Source organism: Culex pipiens, chromosome 1, assembly GCF_016801865.2.
Source record: "Culex pipiens pallens isolate TS chromosome 1, TS_CPP_V2, whole genome shotgun sequence".
NCBI lineage: Eukaryota > Metazoa > Arthropoda > Insecta > Diptera > Culicidae > Culex > Culex pipiens.
Genome location: NC_068937.1, coordinates 59,941,025 through 59,966,656, shown reverse-complemented (window position 1 = coordinate 59,966,656; position 25,632 = coordinate 59,941,025). Strand labels below are relative to the sequence as shown.

The 25,632-nt window shown below is 33.8% G+C and overlaps 2 protein-coding genes across 3 annotated transcripts; one reads left to right on the top strand and one right to left on the bottom strand.

Annotated features, from left to right (window-relative positions):
• Positions 1-476: 476 nt before the first annotated feature.
• Positions 477-22,151, bottom strand: LOC120429690 (actin-related protein 2). 2 transcript variants are annotated; one of them, XM_039594724.2, is made up of 7 exons: positions 21,935-22,151; positions 21,686-21,707; positions 21,510-21,598; positions 21,343-21,357; positions 1,585-2,160; positions 1,187-1,520; positions 477-1,124 (listed from the first exon to the last, which is right to left on the bottom strand). In XM_039594724.2, exons 1-7 carry the CDS (start codon positions 21,980-21,982, stop codon positions 1,006-1,008), a joined length of 1,203 nt encoding a protein of 400 aa, XP_039450658.1. In that variant the 5' UTR covers positions 21,983-22,151; the 3' UTR covers positions 477-1,005. The 2 variants fall into 2 exon arrangements, with proteins under 2 accessions (XP_039450658.1, XP_039450659.1); XM_039594725.2 differs by lacking the exon at positions 21,343-21,357 and having other exon boundaries at positions 21,935-22,149.
• A 57-nt stretch (positions 22,152-22,208) lies between these two features.
• Positions 22,209-23,390, top strand: LOC120429691 (probable tRNA(His) guanylyltransferase). Its single transcript, XM_039594726.2, has 2 exons — positions 22,209-22,950; positions 23,010-23,390. Exons 1-2 carry the CDS (start codon positions 22,354-22,356, stop codon positions 23,349-23,351), a joined length of 939 nt encoding a protein of 312 aa, XP_039450660.1. The 5' UTR covers positions 22,209-22,353; the 3' UTR covers positions 23,352-23,390.
• Positions 23,391-25,632: the final 2,242 nt, after the last annotated feature.

Sequence of the window (25,632 nt, the reverse complement as noted above, 5' to 3'; positions counted from 1 at the left end):
TTAAAAGGACCAAACATTCAATATTACGTCTTTTTAAAATGTTAGTCTTGATTTGAAAATTTTGAAAATATTTTTATTCGAAAAGATCGGAAAATTCCACAAATGTTTTACATTTTAACATTGAAAATCGGACCACCTTGTATCATTCATTTTCAGTGTAGTCCATATCAATACCTACAACTTTGCCGAAGACACCAAATCGATCAAAAAATTCCTTCGAAATATACAGATTTTTGAATTTTCATACATCATTTTTGTATGGACAGCTGCCAAATTTGTATGGCAAATTATATGGACAAACTAATGATGCAAAATGGCTTTTTTGTGCATACCGAAGACACCAACAAAGTTTCAGTCGGATTAAAAAATACAAAAAAAAATCGAATGACCGAAATCTGAGAGAACTGCTCAATAGGAGTTTTCAGAGTGTTAGACATCGGTTTCTTTTATTAATAACAATAGAAATAAACCAAGTATATTGTAGCGGGAAAATAACCTTATATTTCCATTAGCAATACATACATACAACTAGTCTAAATGAAAATTAGATAGAAACAATGTAAAATGATATACAATTAACTGATAAAAATTTAGATATTTGCTTATACATTCACTTTCCCTTTCTTCAATAAATCTAGGATTAAACCTCGTTAAACGCAATCTTATCGATAGTATTGTATAGTCTTTCCATCCAACACGTGACTCACTCTGCGGAATACTTTTAATGCTTGATCATTGGCGGCGACCGACTTTCTCTCTCTCGCTCTGTTTTCCAAAACTAACAACCCAATCAACGAACCTAACGCAAATGTTAAAAACTCGTCCATTCACGTGTGTTTGTTTGTGTGATTTAAATGCATTCCTATATGTTCATGGTTTAGTTGTGTGGGAGAGAACAAGTTTTGATTAAAAATTCCTCGTAACGCGACAAAAATACATTTTCCAACCGGGTTTGGTTTGGCAAATTTTGCGATGTAATTGGGATCCCTCGAACGACGATTTGGTTTAGTTGCTTGTTCTTGCACTAAGCTTCTTCAGCACATTTAGGCCTTGCTCCTGGTATTCGGCTTTGGACATCCAGAATGCGTCGCGGTCCTTTGTTACCTCCGCCAGGACGGCACCACCTGCAAATAAAAAAAATGTGGTTAATCATGTTGTGACATTGCTTCGAAGAGTCCCCGCTTACCGATAAACACCATATCTTTCCGTCTCGGCGGATCCTCGATGCGAATCTTAAACTTGGATAGTTTTTCGCAGTCGTTCTTCAGCACCCGTTCCAGGTAGAGCTGCTTGATTTCGCGCTCCAAGCGACTCGGCAGACCCGGGTACATGGTGGAACCGCCCGACAGCACAATGTGCTTGTACAGCTCCGAACGCATGTCGATGTCGGCCGCCTGGATGGTGGAGAACACCAGCTCGGCAATGCCCTGGCCCTCCACGTTGATCAAATGGGGCTGGAAGAGGGCTTCCGGAGCTTCGAACCGCTCGCCACCGACCTTAATGACCCGCCCGTCCGGTAACTAAAAATGGGAACGGGGATTAATTCAACATGCATTCAGCAGTCGGAATTCCCGGGCTACTCACCGTGTACGACTCAACCAGTACGGTCGTCTCCAGTGCCAGCCGCTGTTCCATCTCGATATCGTAGCCAATGTAGCACAACTTTTCCTTCATCATGCGCACGGTCTCAAAGTCCGCCGAATGATTGAACGCATAACCACGAAGCAGCAACAGCTTGATCAGATACCTCGTAATGTCCCGCCCCGCAATGTCCAACCGCCGGGTCAAATGGGGCAGCGCAAACTCCTCGTACACCGGACAAATGTGCGTTACGCCGTCACCCGAGTCGATCACCACTCCACTGATCAAGCCCTGCGCGTACAGCGTCAACACCGCCTGGATCGCAATGTAAGTCGAGTCAAAGCCATACTTTTCAAACATCACTTCGATCATCTTTTCCCGATTCTTGGTCGGATTCATCGGCGGTTCGGTCAGCAGGATCTTCGTGTTGGTCGGATCGATGTTCATCTTTTTCGGCCCGAACGTGTAGTCCCACACGTGGCACATGTCCTCCCAGTTGCGCACCACGCCGTTCTCCATCGGGTAGGACACCTCGAGCAGCGAGCGCAGCTGGGACGCCTCGTCGCCGACCATCAAATCCTAGAGAATGCAAAAAGCGAACGTTTACTAATCGAAACTATAGATTGCTTTTTAAAAAGGAATGTTTGGGAAAAAGTAATTGAAAAAATAAACAAGATTGTACAAGCAGATTAAGTGGAAAACAAACCGTACGCAAAAATCTTTTTACATGTTATACAAAAGGATTGCAATTTTGTGTCATAGAGCGGTTCGATATTATCTAGGATGAAACCTCAGGAACAGCTGATGACATCAATTTTGTGGTGAATAGTTGGAATAGTTTTACTAATAGGTTGGGATACACGACGTGTAGTTCTACACCAAACAGCAATTATATTAGTGAAATGGTTGGAAAATGATAAGACCACTTGCGTGCACAGGGTCGTCCTCAGAAATTTGTTCTAAATTTTGTCAGGAGGTGTCCATAAATGACGTAATTTTCAAAACGTCCATATTACCCCACCTTCCTCAAAGAGCTGGGCACGCTAGTGGATAAGACAGCGAACGGTCCTTCGTCTTTTGAGGACTCAACAAAATTAATTCAAATCCAAGTTTTTCGCGTTTTACTTTTTGTTTAATTAATTTTTTCATGTTTTTTCAGCCACATTTTAATTTTTTGCGCGTTTTTTTTACTTTTTTTGCTCTACAATCAAACCATTATCAATTAAATTGTTTAGTAATGCTCAGAAGTACAGTCTAGGACAATGCTAACCCCATAGTCCCAAGTTATCTCGGTATTCGGGATCCACCGAACACCAGCGAAATACAGGAGAGCTTGAAGGAACTCCTTTTACTCCTTTTTTCCTGAATTGCAGTTTGCAATAAAAATAAAATAAGCGACAAAAAATTGAATGAAAATGATTTCAAGAGTCTTTAAGTAGGAAAATGTTCAACAGCTAAAGACAGTGTTTCCATAGGGTGCGCTGCTACCAAAATTTAATGTATCTTTTTTTTTTGTTAAAATACTTAAAATGGCAAATGCACAATTAAATCAAGCTACACAAACCAAGGTACGATCGAAGCTCACGCTAGTTAGCATCCAAACCCAGCATCCAAATTTCGAAAACCGCTACCTAGCATCCAAATCCAGCATCCAAATTTCGAAAACCGCTAGCTAGCATCCAGATTCAGCATCCAAGTTTAAAGTACTTAAAAAAGTTGTTTTAAGTTACTATTTAGCTCAGAACAGTCAAAATATTGAATTCTGAGACGAAAACCACATTAATAAATCCTTTCAAAAATATAAAAAAAAACCCGGATGCTGGCATGTTTTCTGAACGTAATTCATCAACCAATGTTTCTAAACTCATTTTTGGGGTTCTCTGAACATATTTGAATCAAAACCAAGTTGGATGCTGGGTTTATCCAATTTTATTGGGACTTGGAATATTTGATATTTGAATTTCTCAATATTTGGCTAATTTAAAATTTTCAATCTTGGATGCTGGCATGTTTTCTGAACGTAATTCATCAACCAATGTTTCTAAACTCATTTTTGGGGTTCTCTGAACATATTTGAATCAAAACCAAGTTGAATGCTGGGTTTTTCCAATTTTATAAGGACTTGGAATATTTGATATTTGAATTTCTCAATATTTGGCTAATTTAAAATTTTCAATCTTGGATGCTGGCATGTTTTCTGAACGTAATTCATCAACCAATGTTTCTAAACTCATTTTTGGGGTTCTCTGAACATATTTGAATCAAAACCAAGTTGGATGCTGGGTTTATCCAATTTTATTGGGACTTGGAATATTTGATATTTGAATTTCTCAATATTTGGCTAATTTAAAATTTTCAATCTTGGATGCTGGCAAGTTTTCTGAACGTAATTCATCAACCAATGTTTCTAAACTCATTTTTGGGGTTCTCTGAACATATTTGAATCAAAACCAAGTTGAATGCTGGGTTTTTCCAATTTTATAAGGACTTGGAATATTTGATATTTGAATTTCTCAATATTTGGCTAATTTAAAATTTTCAATCTTGGATGCTGGCATGTTTTCTGAACGTAATTCATCAACCAATGTTTCTAAACTCATTTTTGGGGTTCTCTGAACATATTTGAATCAAAACCAAGTTGGATGCTGGGTTTATCCAATTTTATTGGGACTTGGAATATTTGATATTTGAATTTCTCAATATTTGGCTAATTTAAAATTTTCAATCTTGGATGCTGGCATGTTTTCTGAACGTAATTCATCAACCAATGTTTCTAAACTCATTTTTGGGGTTCTCTGAACATATTTGAATCAAAACCAAGTTGGATGCTGGGTTTATCCAATTTTATTGGGACTTGGAATATTTGATATTTGAATTTCTCAATATTTGGCTAATTTAAAATTTTCAATCTTGGATGCTGGCATGTTTTCTGAACGTAATTCATCAACCAATGTTTCTAAACTCATTTTTGGGGTTCTCTGAACATATTTGAATCAAAACCAAGTTGGATGCTGGGTTTATCCAATTTTATTGGGACTTGGAATATTTGATATTTGAATTTCTCAATATTTGGCTAATTTAAAATTTTCAATCTTGGATGCTGGCATGTTTTCTGAACGTAATTCATCAACCAATGTTTCTAAACTCATTTTTGGGGTTCTCTGAACATATTTGAATCAAAACCAAGTTGAATGCTGGGTTTTTCCAATTTTATAAGGACTTGGAATATTTGATATTTGAATTTCTCAATATTTGGCAAATTTAAAATTTTCAATCTTGGATGCTGGCATGTTTTCTGAACGTAATTCATCAACCAATGTTTCTAAACTCATTTTTGGGGTTCTCTGAACATATTTGAATCAAAACCAAGTTGAATGCTGGGTTTTTCCAATTTTATAAGGACTTGGAATATTTGATATTTGAATTTCTCAATATTTGGCTAATTTAAAATTTTCAATCTTGGATGCTGGCATGTTTTCTGAACGTAATTCATCAACCAATGTTTCTAAACTCATTTTTGAGGTTCTCTGAACATATTTGAATCAAAACCAAGTTGGATGCTGGGTTTATCCAATTTTATTGGGACTTGGAATATTTGATATTTGAATTTCTCAATATTTGGCTAATTTAAAATTTTCAATCTTGGATGCTGGCAAGTTTTCTGAACGTAATTCATCAACCAATGTTTCTAAACTCATTTTTGGGGTTCTCTGAACATATTTGAATCAAAACCAAGTTGGATGCTGGGTTTTTCCAATTTTATAAGGACTTGGAATATTTGATATTTGAATTTCTCAATATTTGGCTAATTTAAAATTTTCAATCTTGGATGCTGGCATGTTTTCTGAACGTAATTCATCAACCAATGTTTCTAAACTCATTTTTGGGGTTCTCTGAACATATTTCAATCAAAACCACGTTGGATGCTGGGTTTTTCCAATTTTATTGGGACTTGGAATATTTGATATTTGAATTTCTCAATATTTGGCTAATTTAAAATTTTCAATCTTGGATGCTGGCATGTTTTCTGAACGTAATTCATCAACCAATGTTTCTAAACTCATTTTTGGGGTTCTCTGAACATATTTGAATCAAAACCAAGTTGGATGCTGGGTTTATCCAATTTTATTGGGACTTGGAATATTTGATATTTGAATTTCTCAATATTTGGCTAATTTAAAATTTTCAATCTTGGATGCTGGCATGTTTTCTGAACGTAATTCATCAACCAATGTTTCTAAACTCATTTTTGGGGTTCTCTGAACATATTTGAATCAAAACCACGTTGGATGCTGGGTTTTTCCAATTTTATTGGGACTTGGAATATTTGATATTTGAATTTCTCAATATTTGGCTAATTTAAAATTTTCAATCTTGGATGCTGGCATGTTTTCTGAACGTAATTCATCAACCAATGTTTCTAAACTCATTTTTGGGGTTCTCTGAACATATTTGAATCAAAACCAAGTTGGATGCTGGGTTTATCCAATTTTATTGGGACTTGGAATATTTGATATTTGAATTTCTCAATATTTGGCTAATTTAAAATTTTCAATCTTGGATGCTGGCATGTTTTCTGAACGTAATTCATCAACCAATGTTTCTAAACTCATTTTTGGGGTTCTCTGAACATATTTGAATCAAAACCAAGTTGGATGCTGGGTTTATCCAATTTTATTGGGACTTGGAATATTTGATATTTGAATTTCTCAATATTTGGCTAATTTAAAATTTTCAATCTTGGATGCTGGCATGTTTTCTGAACGTAATTCATCAACCAATGTTTCTAAACTCATTTTTGGGGTTCTCTGAACATATTTGAATCAAAACCAAGTTGGATGCTGGGTTTATCCAATTTTATAAGGACTTGGAATATTTGATATTTGAATTTCTCAATATTTGGCTAATTTAAAATTTTCACTCTTGGATGCTGGCATGTTTTCTGAACGTAATTCATCAACCAATGTTTCTAAACTCATTTTTGGGGTTCTCTGAACATATTTGAATCAAAACCAAGTTGGATGCTGGGTTTATCCAATTTTATTGGGACTTGGAATATTTGATATTTGAATTTCTCAATATTTGGCTAATTTAAAATTTTCAATCTTGGATGCTGGCATGTTTTCTGAACGTAATTCATCAACCAATGTTTCTAAACTCATTTTTGGGGTTCTCTGAACATATTTGAATCAAAACCAAGTTGGATGCTGGGTTTTTCCAATTTTATAAGGACTTGGAATATTTGATATTTGAATTTCTCAATATTTGGCTAATTTAAAATTTTCAATCTTGGATGCTGGCATGTTTTCTGAACGTAATTCATCAACCAATGTTTCTAAACTCATTTTTGGGGTTCTCTGAACATATTTGAATCAAAACCAAGTTGGATGCTGGGTTTATCCAATTTTATTGGGACTTGGAATATTTGATATTTGAATTTCTCAATATTTGGCTAATTTAAAATTTTCAATCTTGGATGCTGGCATGTTTTCTGAACGTAATTCATCAACCAATGTTTCTAAACTCATTTTTGGGGTTCTCTGAACATATTTGAATCAAAACCAAGTTGGATGCTGGGTTTTTCCAATTTTATAAGGACTTGGAATATTTGATATTTGAATTTCTCAATATTTGGCTAATTTAAAATTTTCAATCTTGGATGCTGGCATGTTTTCTGAACGTAATTCATCAACCAATGTTTCTAAACTCATTTTTGGGGTTCTCTGAACATATTTGAATCAAAACCAAGTTGGATGCTGGGTTTTTCCAATTTTATAAGGACTTGGAATATTTGATATTTGAATTTCTCAATATTTGGCTAATTTAAAATTTTCCATCTTGGATGCTGGCATGTTTTCTGAACGTAATTCATCAACCAATGTTTCTAAACTCATTTTTGGGGTTCTCTGAACATATTTGAATCAAAACCAAGTTGGATGCTGGGTTTATCCAATTTTATTGGGACTTGGAATATTTGATATTTGAATTTCTCAATATTTGGCTAATTTAAAATTTTCAATCTTGGATGCTGGCATGTTTTCTGAACGTAATTCATCAACCAATGTTTCTAAACTCATTTTTGGGGTTCTCTGAACATATTTGAATCAAAACCAAGTTGGATGCTGGGTTTTTCCAATTTTATAAGGACTTGGAATATTTGATATTTGAATTTCTCAATATTTGGCTAATTTAAAATTTTCAATCTTGGATGCTGGCATGTTTTCTGAACGTAATTCATCAACCAATGTTTCTAAACTCATTTTTGGGGTTCTCTGAACATATTTGAATCAAAACCAAGTTGGATGCTGGGTTTTTCCAATTTTATAAGGACTTGGAATATTTGATATTTGAATTTCTCAATATTTGGCTAATTTAAAATTTTCAATCTTGGATGCTGGCATGTTTTCTGAACGTAATTCATCAACCAATGTTTCTAAACTCATTTTTGGGGTTCTCTGAACATATTTGAATCAAAACCAAGTTGGATGCTGGGTTTTTCCAATTTTATAAGGACTTGGAATATTTGATATTTGAATTTCTCAATATTTGGCTAATTTAAAATTTTCAATCTTGGATGCTGGCATGTTTTCTGAACGTAATTCATCAACCAATGTTTCTAAACTCATTTTTGGGGTTCTCTGAACATATTTGAATCAAAACCAAGTTGGATGCTGGGTTTTTCCAATTTTATAAGGACTTGGAATATTTGATATTTGAATTTCTCAATATTTGGCTAATTTAAAATTTTCCATCTTGGATGCTGGCATGTTTTCTGAACGTAATTCATCAACCAATGTTTCTAAACTCATTTTTGGGGTTCTCTGAACATATTTGAATCAAAACCAAGTTGGATGCTGGGTTTATCCAATTTTATTGGGACTTGGAATATTTGATATTTGAATTTCTCAATATTTGGCTAATTTAAAATTTTCAATCTTGGATGCTGGCATGTTTTCTGAACGTAATTCATCAACCAATGTTTCTAAACTCATTTTTGGGGTTCTCTGAACATATTTGAATCAAAACCAAGTTGGATGCTGGGTTTTTCCAATTTTATAAGGACTTGGAATATTTGATATTTGAATTTCTCAATATTTGGCTAATTTAAAATTTTCAATCTTGGATGCTGGCATGTTTTCTGAACGTAATTCATCAACCAATGTTTCTAAACTCATTTTTGGGGTTCTCTGAACATATTTGAATCAAAACCAAGTTGGATGCTGGGTTTTTCCAATTTTATAAGGACTTGGAATATTTGATATTTGAATTTCTCAATATTTGGCTAATTTAAAATTTTCCATCTTGGATGCTGGCATGTTTTCTGAACGTAATTCATCAACCAATGTTTCTAAACTCATTTTTGGGGTTCTCTGAACATATTTGAATCAAAACCAAGTTGGATGCTGGGTTTATCCAATTTTATTGGGACTTGGAATATTTGATATTTGAATTTCTCAATATTTGGCTAATTTAAAATTTTCAATCTTGGATGCTGGCATGTTTTCTGAACGTAATTCATCAACCAATGTTTCTAAACTCATTTTTGGGGTTCTCTGAACATATTTGAATCAAAACCAAGTTGGATGCTGGGTTTTTCCAATTTTATAAGGACTTGGAATATTTGATATTTGAATTTCTCAATATTTGGCTAATTTAAAATTTTCAATCTTGGATGCTGGCATGTTTTCTGAACGTAATTCATCAACCAATGTTTCTAAACTCATTTTTGGGGTTCTCTGAACATATTTGAATCAAAACCAAGTTGGATGCTGGGTTTTTCCAATTTTATAAGGACTTGGAATATTTGATATTTGAATTTCTCAATATTTGGCTAATTTAAAATTTTCCATCTTGGATGCTGGCATGTTTTCTGAACGTAATTCATCAACCAATGTTTCTAAACTCATTTTTGGGGTTCTCTGAACATATTTGAATCAAAACCAAGTTGGATGCTGGGTTTATCCAATTTTATTGGGACTTGGAATATTTGATATTTGAATTTCTCAATATTTGGCTAATTTAAAATTTTCAATCTTGGATGCTGGCATGTTTTCTGAACGTAATTCATCAACCAATGTTTCTAAACTCATTTTTGGGGTTCTCTGAACATATTTGAATCAAAACCAAGTTGGATGCTGGGTTTTTCCAATTTTATAAGGACTTGGAATATTTGATATTTGAATTTCTCAATATTTGGCTAATTTAAAATTTTCAATCTTGGATGCTGGCATGTTTTCTGAACGTAATTCATCAACCAATGTTTCTAAACTCATTTTTGGGGTTCTCTGAACATATTTGAATCAAAACCAAGTTGGATGCTGGGTTTATCCAATTTTATTGGGACTTGGAATATTTGATATTTGAATTTCTCAATATTTGGCTAATTTAAAATTTTCAATCTTGGATGCTGGCATGTTTTCTGAACGTAATTCATCAACCAATGTTTCTAAACTCATTTTTGGGGTTCTCTGAACATATTTGAATCAAAACCAAGTTGGATGCTGGGTTTTTCCAATTTTATACGGACTTGGAATATTTGATATTTGAATTTCTCAATATTTGGCTAATTTAAAATTTTCAATCTTGGATGCTGGCATGTTTTCTGAACGTAATTCATCAACCAATGTTTCTAAACTCATTTTTGGGGTTCTCTGAACATATTTGAATCAAAACCAAGTTGGATGCTGGGTTTTTCCAATTTTATAAGGACTTGGAATATTTGATATTTGAATTTCTCAATATTTGGCTAATTTAAAATTTTCAATCTTGGATGCTGGCATGTTTTCTGAACGTAATTCATCAACCAATGTTTCTAAACTCATTTTTGGGGTTCTCTGAACATATTTGAATCAAAACCAAGTTGGATGCTGGGTTTATCCAATTTTATTGGGACTTGGAATATTTGATATTTGAATTTCTCAATATTTGGCTAATTTAATATTTTAAATCCTGGATGCTGGCATGTTTTCTTAACGTAATTCACCAAATGTTCCAAATCCCACCAAAATTGGATAGACCCAGCATCCAACTAAGTTTTGATTCAAATATGTTCAGAGAACCCCAAAAATGAGTTTAGAGACATTGGTTGATGAATTACGTTCAGAAAACATGCCAGCATCCAAGATTTAAAATATTAAATTAGCCAAATATTGAAAAATTCAAATATCAAATATTCCAAGTCCCAATAAAATTGGATAAACCCAGCATCCAACTTGGTTTTGATTCAAATATGTTCAGAGAACCCCAAAAATGAGTTTAGAAACATTGGTTGATGAATTACGTTCAGAAAACATGCCAGCATCCAAGATTGAAAATTTTAAATTAGCCAAATATTGAGAAATTCAAATATCAAATATTCCAAGTCCTTATAAAATTGGAAAAACCCAGCATCCAACTTGGTTTTGATTCAAATATGTTCAGAGAACCCCAAAAATGAGTTTAGAAACATTGGTTGATGAATTACGTTCAGAAAACATGCCAGCATCCAAGATTGAAAATTTTAAATTAGCCAAATATTGAGAAATTCAAATATCAAATATTCCAAGTCCCAATAAAATTGGATAAACCCAGCATCCAACTTGGTTTTGATTCAAATATGTTCAGAGAACCCCAAAAATGAGTTTAGAAACATTGGTTGATGAATTACGTTCAGAAAACATGCCAGCATCCAAGATATAAAATATTAAATTAGCCAAATATTGAGAAATTCAAATATCAAATATTCCAAGTCCCAATAAAATTGGATAAACCCAGCATCCAACTTGGTTTTGATTCAAATATGTTCAGAGAACCCCAAAAATGAGTTTAGAAACATTGGTTGATGAATTACGTTCAGAAAACATGCCAGCATCCAAGATTTAAAATATTAAATTAGCCAAATATTGAGAAATTCAAATATCAAATATTCCAAGTCCCAATAAAATTGGATAAACCCAGCATCCAACTTGGTTTTGATTCAAATATGTTCAGAGAACCCCAAAAATGAGTTTAGAAACATTGGTTGATGAATTACGTTCAGAAAACATGCCAGCATACAAGATTTAAAATTTTAAATTAGCCAAATATTGAGAAATTCAAATATCAAATATTCCAAGTCCCAATAAAATTGGATAAACCCAGCATCCAACTTGGTTTTGATTCAAATATGTTCAGAGAACCCCAAAAATGAGTTTAGAAACATTGGTTGATGAATTACGTTCAGAAAACATGCCAGCATCCAAGATTGAAAATTTTAAATTAGCCAAATATTGAGAAATTCAAATATCAAATATTCCAAGTCCCAATAAAATTGGATAAACCCAGCATCCAACTTGGTTTTGATTCAAATATGTTCAGAGAACCCCAAAAATGAGTTTAGAAACATTAGTTGGTGAATTACGTTAAGAAAACATGCCAGCATCCAGGATTTAAAATATTAAATTAGCCAAATATTGAGAAATTCAAATATCAAATATTCCAAGTCCCAATAAAATTGGATAAACCCAGCATCCAACTTGGTTTTGATTCAAATATGTTCAGAGAACCCCAAAAATGAGTTTAGAAACATTGGTTGATGAATTACGTTCAGAAAACATGCCAGCATCCAAGATATAAAATATTAAATTAGCCAAATATTGAGAAATTCAAATATCAAATATTCCAAGTCCCAATAAAATTGGATAAACCCAGCATCCAACTTGGTTTTGATTCAAATATGTTCAGAGAACCCCAAAAATGAGTTTAGAAACATTGGTTGATGAATTACGTTCAGAAAACATGCCAGCATCCAAGATATAAAATATTAAATTAGCCAAATATTGAGAAATTCAAATATCAAATATTCCAAGTCCCAATAAAATTGGATAAACCCAGCATCCAACTTGGTTTTGATTCAAATATGTTCAGAGAACCCCAAAAATGAGTTTAGAAACATTGGTTGATGAATTACGTTCAGAAAACATGCCAGCATCCAGGATTTAAAATTTTAAATTAGCCAAATATTGAGAAATTCAAATATCAAATATTCCAAGTCCCAATAAAATTGGATAAACCCAGCATCCAACTTGGTTTTGATTCAAATATGTTCAGAAAACCCCAAAAATGAGTTTAGAAACATTGGTTGATGAATTACGTTCAGAAAACATGCCAGCATCCAAGATATAAAATATTAAATTAGCCAAATATTGAGAAATTCAAATATCAAATATTCCAAGTCCCAATAAAATTGAATAAACCCAGTATCCAACTTGGTTTTGATTCGAATATGTTCAGAAAACCCCAAAAATGAGTTTAGAAACATTGGTTGATGAATTACGTTCAGAAAACATGCCAGCATCCAGGATTTAAAATTTTAAATTAGCCAAATATTGAGAAATTCAAATATCAAATATTCCAAGTCCCAATAAAATTGGATAAACCCAGCATCCAACTTGGTTTTGATTCAAATATGTTCAGAGAACCCCAAAAATGAGTTTAGAAACATTGGTTGATGAATTACGTTCAGAAAACATGCCAGCATCCAAGATTGAAAATTTTAAATTAGCCAAATATTGAGAAATTCAAATATCAAATATTCCAAGTCCCAATAAAATTGGATAAACCCAGCATCCAACTTGGTTTTGATTCAAATATGTTCAGAGAACCCCAAAAATGAGTTTAAAAACATTAGTTGGTGAATTACGTTCAGAAAACATGCCAGCATCCAGGATTTAAAATTTTAAATTAGCCAAATATTGAGAAATTCAAATATCAAATATTCCAAGTCCCAATAAAATTGGATAAACCCAGCATCCAACTTGGTTTTGATTCAAATATGTTCAGAAAACCCCAAAAATGAGTTTAGAAACATTGGTTGATGAATTACGTTCAGAAAACATGCCAGCATCCAAGATATAAAATATTAAATTAGCCAAATATTGAGAAATTCAAATATCAAATATTCCAAGTCCCAATAAAATTGAATAAACCCAGTATCCAACTTGGTTTTGATTCGAATATGTTCAGAAAACCCCAAAAATGAGTTTAGAAACATTGGTTGATGAATTACGTTCAGAAAACATGCCAGCATCCAAGATTGAAAATTTTAAATTAGCCAAATATTGAGAAATTCAAATATCAAATATTCCAAGTCCCAATAAAATTGGATAAACCCAGCATCCAACTTGGTTTTGATTCAAATATGTTCAGAGAACCCCAAAAATGAGTTTAGAAACATTGGTTGATGAATTACGTTCAGAAAACATGCCAGCATCCAAGATATAAAATATTAAATTAGCCAAATATTGAGAAATTCAAATATCAAATATTCCAAGTCCCAATAAAATTGGATAAACCCAGCATCCAACTTGGTTTTGATTCAAATATGTTCAGAGAACCCCAAAAATGAGTTTAGAAACATTAGTTGGTGAATTACGTTCAGAAAACATGCCAGCATCCAGGATTTAAAATTTTAAATTAGCCAAATATTGAGAAATTCAAATATCAAATATTCCAAGTCCCAATAAAATTGGATAAACCCAGCATCCAACTTGGTTTTGATTCAAATATGTTCAGAGAACCCCAAAAATGAGTTTAGAAACATTAGTTGGTGAATTACGTTAAGAAAACATGCCAGCATCCAGGATTTAAAATATTAAATTAGCCAAATATTGAGAAATTCAAATATCAAATATTCCAAGTCCCAATAAAATTGGATAAACCCAGCATCAAACTTGGTTTTGATTCAAATATGTTCAGAGAACCCCAAAAATGAGTTTAGAAACATTAGTTGGTGAATTACGTTCAGAAAACATGCCAGCATCCAGGATTTAAAATTTTAAATTAGCCAAATATTGAGAAATTCAAATATCAAATATTCCAAGTCCCAATAAAATTGGATAAACCCAGCATCCAACTTGGTTTTGATTCAAATATGTTCAGAGAACCCCAAAAATGAGTTTAGAAACATTGGTTGATGAATTACGTTCAGAAAACATGCCAGCATCCAAGATATAAAATATTAAATTAGCCAAATATTGAGAAATTCAAATATCAAATATTCCAAGTCCCAATAAAATTGGATAAACCCAGCATCCAACTTGGTTTTGATTCAAATATGTTCAGAGAACCCCAAAAATGAGTTTAGAAACATTAGTTGGTGAATTACGTTAAGAAAACATGCCAGCATCCAGGATTTAAAATATTAAATTAGCCAAATATTGAGAAATTCAAATATCAAATATTCCAAGTCCCAATAAAATTGGATAAACCCAGCATCCAACTTGGTTTTGATTCAAATATTTTAAGAGAACCCCAAAAATGAGTTTAGAAACATTGGTTGATGAATAACGTTCAGAAAACATGCCAGCATCCAAGATATAAAATATTAAATTAGCCAAATATTGAGAAATTCAAATATCAAATATTCCAAGTCCCAATAAAATTGGATAAACCCAGCATCCAACTTGGTTTTGATTCAAATATGTTCAGAGAACCCCAAAAATGAGTTTAGAAACATTGGTTGATGAATTACGTTCAGAAAACATGCCAGCATCCAAGATATAAAATATTAAATTAGCCAAATATTGAGAAATTCAAATATCAAATATTCCAAGTCCCAATAAAATTGGATAAACCCAGCATCCAACTTGGTTTTGATTCAAATATGTTCAGAAAACCCCAAAAATGAGTTTAGAAACATTAGTTGGTGAATTACGTTAAGAAAACATGCCAGAATCCAGGATTTAAAATATTAAATTAGCCAAATATTGAGAAATTCAAATATCAAATATTCCAAGTCCCAATAAAATTGGATAAACCCAGCATCCAACTTGGTTTTGATTCAAATATGTTCAGAGAACCCCAAAAATGAGTTTAGAAACATTAGTTGGTGAATTACGTTCAGAAAACATGCCAGCATCCAGGATTTAAAATTTTAAATTAGCCAAATATTGAGAAATTCAAATATCAAATATTCCAAGTCCCAATAAAATTGGATAAACCCAGCATCCAACTTGGTTTTGATTCAAATATGTTCAGAGAACCCCAAAAATGAGTTTAGAAACATTGGTTGATGAATTACGTTCAGAAAACATGCCAGCATCCAAGATTGAAAATTTTAAATTAGCCAAATATTGAGAAATTCAAATATCAAATATTCCAAGTCCCAATAAAATTGGATAAACCCAGCATCCAACTTGGTTTTGATTCAAATATGTTCAGAAAACCCCAAAAATGAGTTTAGAAACATTAGTTGGTGAATTACGTTAAGAAAACATGCCAGCATCCAGGATTTAAAATATTAAATTAGCCAAATATTGAGAAATTCAAATATCAAATATTCCAAGTCCCAATAAAATTGGATAAACCCAGCATCCAACTTGGTTTTGATTCAAATATGTTCAGAGAACCCCAAAAATGAGTTTAGAAACATTAGTTGGTGAATTACGTTCAGAAAACATGCCAGCATCCAGGATTTAAAATTTTAAATTAGCCAAATATTGAGAAATTCAAATATCAAATATTCCAAGTCCTAATAAAATTGGATAAACCCAGCATCCAACTTGGTTTTGATTCAAATATGTTCAGAGAACCCCAAAAATGAGTTTAGAAACATTGGTTGATGAATTACGTTCAGAAAACATGCCAGCATCCAAGATATAAAATATTAAATTAGCCAAATATTGAGAAATTCAAATATCAAATATTCCAAGTCCCAATAAAATTGGATAAACCCAGCATCCAACTTGGTTTTGATTCAAATATGTTCAGAGAACCCCAAAAATGAGTTTAGAAACATTGGTTGATGAATTACGTTCAGAAAACATGCCAGCATCCAAGATATAAAATATTAAATTAGCCAAATATTGAGAAATTCAAATATCAAATATTCCAAGTCCCAATAAAATTGGATAAACCCAGCATCCAACTTGGTTTTGATTCAAATATGTTCAGAGAACCCCAAAAATGAGTTTAGAAACATTAGTTGGTGAATTACGTTAAGAAAACATGCCAGCATCCAGGATTTAAAATATTAAATTAGCCAAATATTGAGAAATTCAAATATCAAATATTCCAAGTCCCAATAAAATTGGATAAACCCAGCATCCAACTTGGTTTTGATTCAAATATGTTCAGAGAACCCCAAAAATGAGTTTAGAAACATTGGTTGATGAATTACGTTCAGAAAACATGCCAGCATCCAAGATATAAAATATTAAATTAGCCAAATATTGAGAAATTCAAATATCAAATATTCCAAGTCCCAATAAAATTGGATAAACCCAGCATCCAACTTGGTTTTGATTCAAATATGTTCAGAGAACCCCAAAAATGAGTTTAGAAACATTAGTTGGTGAATTACGTTAAGAAAACATGCCAGCATCCAGGATTTAAAATATTAAATTAGCCAAATATTGAGAAATTCAAATATCAAATATTCCAAGTCCCAATAAAATTGGATAAACCCAGCATCCAACTTGGTTTTGATTCAAATATGTTCAGAGAACCCCAAAAATGAGTTTAGAAACATTAGTTGGTGAATTACGTTCAGAAAACATGCCAGCATCCAGGATTTAAAATTTTAAATTAGCCAAATATTGAGAAATTCAAATATCAAATATTCCAAGTCCCAATAAAATTGGATAAACCCAGCATCCAACTTGGTTTTGATTCAAATATGTTCAGAGAACCCCAAAAATGAGTTTAGAAACATTGGTTGATGAATTACGTTCAGAAAACATGCCAGCATCCAAGATATAAAATATTAAATTAGCCAAATATTGAGAAATTCAAATATCAAATATTCCAAGTCCCAATAAAATTGGATAAACCCAGCATCCAACTTGGTTTTGATTCAAATATGTTCAGAGAACCCCAAAAATGAGTTTAGAAACATTGGTTGATGAATTACGTTCAGAAAACATGCCAGCATCCAAGATATAAAATATTAAATTAGCCAAATATTGAGAAATTCAAATATCAAATATTCCAAGTCCCAATAAAATTGGATAAACCCAGCATCCAACTTGGTTTTGATTCAAATATGTTCAGAGAACCCCAAAAATGAGTTTAGAAACATTAGTTGGTGAATTACGTTAAGAAAACATGCCAGCATCCAGGATTTAAAATATTAAATTAGCCAAATATTGAGAAATTCAAATATCAAATATTCCAAGTCCCAATAAAATTGGATAAACCCAGCATCCAACTTGGTTTTGATTCAAATATGTTCAGAGAACCCCAAAAATGAGTTTAGAAACATTGGTTGATGAATTACGTTCAGAAAACATGCCAGCATCCAAGATATAAAATATTAAATTAGCCAAATATTGAGAAATTCAAATATCAAATATTCCAAGTCCCAATAAAATTGGATAAACCCAGCATCCAACTTGGTTTTGATTCAAATATGTTCAGAGAACCCCAAAAATGAGTTTAGAAACATTGGTTGATGAATTACGTTCAGAAAACATGCCAGCATCCAAGATATAAAATATTAAATTAGCCAAATATTGAGAAATTCAAATATCAAATATTCCAAGTCCCAATAAAATTGGATAAACCCAGCATCCAACTTGGTTTTGATTCAAATATGTTCAGAAAACCCCAAAAATGAGTTTAGAAACATTAGTTGGTGAATTACGTTCAGAAAACATGCCAGCATCCAGGATTTAAAATATTAAATTAGCCAAATATTGAGAAATTCAAATATCAAATATTCCAAGTCCCAATAAAATTGGATAAACCCAGCATCCAACTTGGTTTTGATTCAAATATGTTCAGAGAACCCCAAAAATGAGTTTAGAAACATTAGTTGGTGAATTACGTTCAGAAAACATGCCAGCATCCAGGATTTAAAATTTTAAATTAGCCAAATATTGAGAAATTCAAATATCAAATATTCCAAGTCCCAATAAAATTGGATAAACCCAGCATCCAACTTGGTTTTGATTCAAATATGTTCAGAGAACCCCAAAAATGAGTTTAGAAACATTGGTTGATGAATTACGTTCAGAAAACATGCCAGCATCCAAGATTGAAAATTTTAAATTAGCCAAATATTGAGAAATTCAAATATCAAATATTCCAAGTCCCAATAAAATTGGAAAAACCCAGCATCCAACTTGGTTTTGATTCAAATATGTTCAGAGAACCCCAAAAATGAGTTTAGAAACATTGGTTGATTAATTACGTTCAGAAAACATGCCAGCATCCAAGATATAAAATATTAAATTAGCCAAATATTGAGAAATTCAAATATCAAATATTCCAAGTCCCAATAAAATTGGATAAACCCAGCATCCAACTTGGTTTTGATTCAAATATGTTCAGAGAACCCCAAAAATGAGTTTAGAAACATTAGTTGGTGAATTACGTTCAGAAAACATGCCAGCATCCAGGATTTAAAATTTTAAATTAGCCAAATATTGAGAAATTCAAATATCAAATATTCCAAGTCCCAATAAAATTGGATAAACCCAGCATCCAACTTGGTTTTGATTCAAATATGTTCAGAGAACCCCAAAAATGAGTTTAGAAACATTAGTTGGTGAATTACGTTCAGAAAACATGCCAGCATCCAGGATTTAAAATTTTAAATTAGCCAAATATTGAGAAATTCAAATATCAAATATTCCAAGTCCCAATAAAATTGGATAAACCCAGCATCCAACTTGGTTTTGATTCAAATATGTTCAGAGAACCCCAAAAATGAGTTTAGAAACATTAGTTGGTGAATTACGTTCAGAAAACATGCCAGCATCCAGGATTTAAAATATTAAATTAGCCAAATATTGAGAAATTCAAATATCAAATATTCCAAGTCCCAATAAAATTGGATAAACCCAGCATCCAACTTGGTTTTGATTCAAATATGTTCAGAGAACCCCAAAAATGAGTTTAGAAACATTGGTTGATGAATTACGTTCAGAAAACATGCCAGCATCCAAGATATAAAATATTAAATTAGCCAAATATTGAGAAATTCAAATATCAAATATTCCAAGTCCCAATAAAATTGGATAAACCCAGCATCCAACTTGGTTTTGATTCAAATATGTTCAGAGAACCCCAAAAATGAGTTTAGAAACATTGGTTGATGAATTACGTTCAGAAAACATGCCAGCATCCAAGATATAAAATATTAAATTAGCCAAATATTGAGAAATTCAAATATCAAATATTCCAAGTCCCAATAAAATTGGATAAAACCAGCATCCAACTTGGTTTTGATTCAAATATGTTCAGAGAACCCCAAAAATGAGTTTAGAAACATTAGTTGGTGAATTACGTTCAGAAAACATGCCAGCATCCAGGATTTAAAATTTTAAATTAGCCAAATATTGAGAAATTCAAATATCAAATATTCCAAGTCCCAAAAAAATTGGATAAACCCAGCATCCAACTTGGTTTTGATTCAAATATGTTCAGAGAACCCCAAAAATGAGTTTAGAAACATTGATTGATGAATTACGTTCAGAAAACATGCCAGCATCCAAGATTGAAAATTTTAAATTAGCCAAATATTGAGAAATTCAAATATCAAATATTCCAAGTCCCAATAAAATTGGAAAAACCCAGCATCCAACTTGGTTTTGATTCAAATATGTTCAGAGAACCCCAAAAATGAGTTTAGAAACATTAGTTGGTGAATTACGTTAAGAAAACATGCCAGCATCCAGGATTTAAAATATTAAATTAGCCAAATATTGAGAAATTCAAATATCAAATATTCCAAGTCCCAATAAAATTGGATAAACCCAGCATCCAACGTGGTTTTGATTAAAATATGTTCAGAAAACCCCAAAAATGAGTTCATAAACTTTGGGTGATGAATTACGTTAAGAAAACATGCCAGCATCCGGGTTTTTTTATATTTTTGAAAGGATTTATTAATGTGGTTTTCGTCTCAGAATTCAATATTTTGACTGTTCTGAGCTAAATAGTAACTTAAAACAACTTTTTTAAGTACTTTAAACTTGGATGCTGGATCTGGATGCTAGCTAGCGGTTTTCGAAATTTGGATGCTGGATTTGGATGCTAGGTAGCGGTTTTCGAAATTTGGATGCTGGGTTTGGATGCTAACTAGCGTGAGCTTACGATCGACGACAGAAGGGAATTGTGGTGCACAGAGCCAAACTGTTAAACGTACTATAAATAAGACGAATACAGCCTACGCGAATGTGTTGTGGGATTATGATTTCCGGAAGCTCGTGATACTTACAGGCAGCGTGGTAGTCGCCCCAACGTCCTTGTTACACGTATGTTCAATTGGGTTATTTTATTGTTTAAGGAACACCGAAGAGACACAAACACACGTACACAGCAGGTACATCAAAAAATCGGTGTGATTAGGAATGACGGAGGTTCCCGAGATGTGTGAATTATGAAATTTTCCAATCGTAGATGGACAATGGAAGCGAGCATGGTTGCAATTTCAATCGGATGTTTTTTGGTTTATTATGAGTTTAGGCGTGAAGAATTAGAAAAAAAAAGCAAAAATACAAAAGGGTAAAGACGTTTAAGTACTGTGTTAGTATGAGTTGCAATATGAAGTTAAATTACTGAAATTGTTTGAGATTTTAAATGTTTGTGCTGAAAACCCACTAATGCTTTTGAATGAGTTGGTGGTCATTTGAAAAGGTAAAACGAGTTAGTGTAAAAATCTATTGTAAATAAAACTCAGAACATTCGGCAGCAAAACCAACAAAGAAAAATCAAACAAACAGAAACATTCTAGAGGTGGCTCTAGCGCGAATAAAAACCTGCTCTGCGCATTAATCCATCTCAACTAAAACGACTTACATCAACATGTAAATCCTGCAAATAGTTAAATTGTTTCGATATCAGTTACGGACCACTCTAGCACAAAGTCAAGATGTATAAGGAACCAAATGCACATATCGTAAATGAATGAGCGATCCCATGAGGTGAGTGATCCGGCGGGATGTTCCCGAAACGCCCAAGCTTACCTTAACTTCGATGTCGCCAATTTTATTGACCGCCCGGATGATGGGTCGGCCGACCATTGAGGGAAATATATGCGCCGGGAAGTTACTTCCTTTTTTGTTGGATTAAAGTTCAATCAAAATGTTAATTATAATCAGATGAATTGGTTTATTAAATTTGGATGGATTGATTGCTATACCTGCGTAACCGCACTTGACGAACTGAAAAGAAAGAATGGAAAGTGAGTTAGTCAACCGTTCCAACATATTCGGTGGACACTGTAAAACTACACCTCCCATGCAGAGCCACTTTCCGCAATGGGTAACATGAGAGAAAACAACTTTATTTCGATCAAAATGTACACTTCCTTCGGAGATTTGGCTCCATCCCATGCAAAAGGGAGTGGTTCCTGTTATCATTTTTATCATTGCAGTGAAAAATTACTTACCCCGGTTCCATTATCACAGACAATTACATTTCTGCCCTTGCTGTCCATGGTTTTGCTTTTTGCGCCTCACTCGTGTCGAATTGCACCTGCCTTTTGTGCTTAATCGATTCCCTCGCCGTTCACCTACCACTGGAAGATAGTTCTGTCCACCAACGGTTACAATTTTGCACTAAAATCGCAAATTTTAAGCCTAAAATTTTAATCTTAAAACTTATGTTTGATGGAATGACTAATACGTGACAGTTTCGGTCCGAAAACTGATTGACGATTTTTCCAAAGGAGCTATCGCGGAAAAAAAAAGTCGTTTCCTACCCCCTATGCATTTGTACTGAACAAAAATCTGCAGCTGTCTTTTGCAGATTTTCTATAAAATACGTACAAATTTTGCATTTGTTTGTTTACCTGTCAAACAAAAAAAAATGTTAAGGTCCTTGTTACAACGTGGAGCCGCAACAACAAACCACGTAATTTTACGTTCAATTTGTTCAACAAGCATGGCCAACAGCCGATTTGAATACGTGAAAAGTTACGAGCACGCGGATATTTTACAGAAAAACTGTTGGATTGTGGTCCGAATCGATGGAAAGGGATTTCACAAATTCTGTGACGTGCACAACTTTCTCAAACCCAACGACGAACGCGGGTTGAATCTCATGAATCTGGCAGCAGTCCACGTGCTGCAGGAATTCAACGAAATTGTGCTGGCATACGGTCAGAGCGACGAGTATTCGTTTATATTCCGGCGGGACACAAGTGTCTACAACCGCCGCCGGGACAAGCTCATCAGCTACGTAGGCAGTCTGTTTACCTCGGCGTACATCTTCAACTGGCGTACAATCTTCCAGGACACGCTGGAACTAAAATATCCACCCGTGTTCGACTCGCGTGCCGTTCTGTATCCAACCGATCAGAACCTACGCGACTACATGAGCTGGCGGCAAGCGGATGTACACATCAATAACCTTTATAATACCAGTTTCTGGAATCTGGTCGCTTCCGGGTTAACCAATGCAGAAGTAAGCTTTAAAATCTATCATCTATCCAGAACCAACTCATTATTTTACCCTGCTTTTAGGCGGAAGAACGACTTCGTGGTACTCTTTCGAGTGATAAAAACGAAATTTTGTTCAAAGAATTCAACATCAACTACAACAACGTACCGGTCATGTTCCGGAAGGGAACCACACTAATGCGCAAAAAGGTAAAACTAACCAACGACAAAAAACTATCCTTGATAGTGCCCATTTTCGAGGATATGATCGATGATGCGTTTTGGACACGCCATCCAGAGATATTGAGCGGCAAATCAGATTCAACGGATTGTTACGAACTGGGAGACAACAAGGAGCACGTCTTGATTCGATATCAAATCGAAAAGCATAACAAGCGACGACTAGGAGCGGAAGTTAGCTTATGATACATTTTAATTTGAATATAGATGAGAATTTCAACCACATTTACTTGTTATCCAACATTGCTTCATTCCCGAGTAGGCCGCGGGTAATCGGCTCCCCGCCCACTAACATTTACACACAAGATCCTCTGTAGTTAGCCGCTTCTCACCGGAAGAAACTTCAAGTCAAGCAGAACCGGCTGTTCCTGCAGCGGTTGTCCCCTCGATAGGACCTATTCCAAAAAAAAAATCTTGACATTCGACATCTTGTGGAAATATTTGAAATCAATATTTTAAGTCTTTTTTTGTTTTTGTCATACACTGCTAAGGTAGCGTTCTTAATTACGTAAGCGTAATTTTGTTACAATGTGAGAACGGGGTAACTAAAAGCCAGATTTCGTAAATCTTTTGCAAATGACAAATGGAACACATCAATTTCAGAGGAGATTCTAGTTTCAGTTCTTTTTTAAAAATGGAACAGCTAGAACAAAGTAGAGCCGCGTTGCAGGTAGTCTAAGACTGTCACCACAATATTCCTATAATTGGTCGCAGTGGTACTAAGGCTCTACACAAAAAAAAAAGACTGTTTGAAACGCGGCTCTACTTTGTTCTAGCTGTTCCATTTTTCAAATAGAACTGAAACAGACTACAAGTTTTTGTTTCAAACGTGAGACGATTTGGAACTGGAATAGAACTCAATTTAAAAAAAAAAAAAACAGATATATAGAGATATCGACGTTTTCTTACACACACACTATGATGCTGAGTTGCTAATCATACGCACACAATTAAAAGCATTTTTTTGAAACAACATTTAGATCAGCGCATTGCGAGAATCGTGTTCTAGTTTCATTTCCGCCAGTTCTAAAAATTTAAAACTGCTCGCAATTTGTAACAATTATAAAACTTCGCGCTGCAGACAGTCTAAGACTATGTATTTGCAGCGCGATGTTTTAAAATTGTTTCAAATTGCGAGCAGTTTTAAATTTTTAGAACTGGCGGAAATGAAACTAGAACACGATGCTCGCAACGCGCTGGTCAAAATGTTGTTTTAAAAAATGCTTTTGATTGTGTGCGTATGAATATCAACACAGCATCATGGTGTGTGTGTGTGTGTGTGTGTGTGTGTGTGTGTGTGGGTTTAAGAAAACGTGGATATCTCTATATATCTGACTTTTTTTGAAACTGAGTTCAATTCCAGTTCCAAATCGTCTCACGTTTGAAACAAAAACTCGTCGAGCAGTTTTATTTCGGTTTCTAAATACTGCTCGAAAAATAAAACTGCAACTCCGCGTTGCGGGTGATCTGTTTTAGTTCTATTTGAAAAATGAAACAGCTAGAACAAAGTAGAGCCGCGTTGCAAGTAGTCTAAGGGCATCTCCACCGCAGGGACCTAATTGCGTTGCAAAGCTAATTTGGCACCCACGTCAAGCTCACCGCGGTACTTATGCGAGAGCTAATTTAGGTTCGAGTTCATCCGTGTTCATCCGAATCTAAACAAAACTCAGGTTAGCTCCGGGATCTACCGGGAGCAAATCGTCTGATGGAATGTTTTTTCAAGCAAAACAATGTAATTGGGTCAATGTGAGTTTGTAAACAAAGAGTTTATCCTGCTCACGTCAGTAAATGTTTACATTAGGAGTGATGATTGATTTTTCGATTTCAATTCTTCGAGTTTGGAAATATTTTCCCTCCCGTGCTGCAAGTTCACGCATGAAAAATGACTTTTGGTAATCTGGGGTGATGCAGTTTTGTTTTTTAGGTTATATTGGGGCTGTGTTTGATTAATTTTGGTCAACGCATTGTCGATCTAGTGCCAGACATGCAAGAGATAAGTCATTTGTATTGAGTAAAAAGCAAAATTCAAGCAAAACATTTTAAATAAGCCAAAACGGATTTGAAAACAAGCAATCCGAGCAATTGGGTCCTAAAATGAAGCATAGATTGCTGATATTATTGTTTACAGCGATAAAGCTTATTTTTCTGAGTACGACCACAAAGAATTTAAAATGGACTTTGAAAAATTTACCTCGCGGTCCTTCTTGACAGAAAAGCTCCTACTTGACAGCTCGTTCCAAGGGGACCATAATTGATCCATCGAAAAAATGTTGTCTTGTCAAAAAAAAATTTGCATTAAAATAAAAAAACAGTGATCAGAAATGGTTTTTAATCGTGTTTTTTACAGTTGCACATAAAAATTTACATAGGGCTTTAGTACCCAATTCTGATCTTAAATTCTTAAATTCTTAAATTCTTAAATTCTTAAATTCTTAAATTCTTAAATTCTTAAATTCTTAAATTCTTA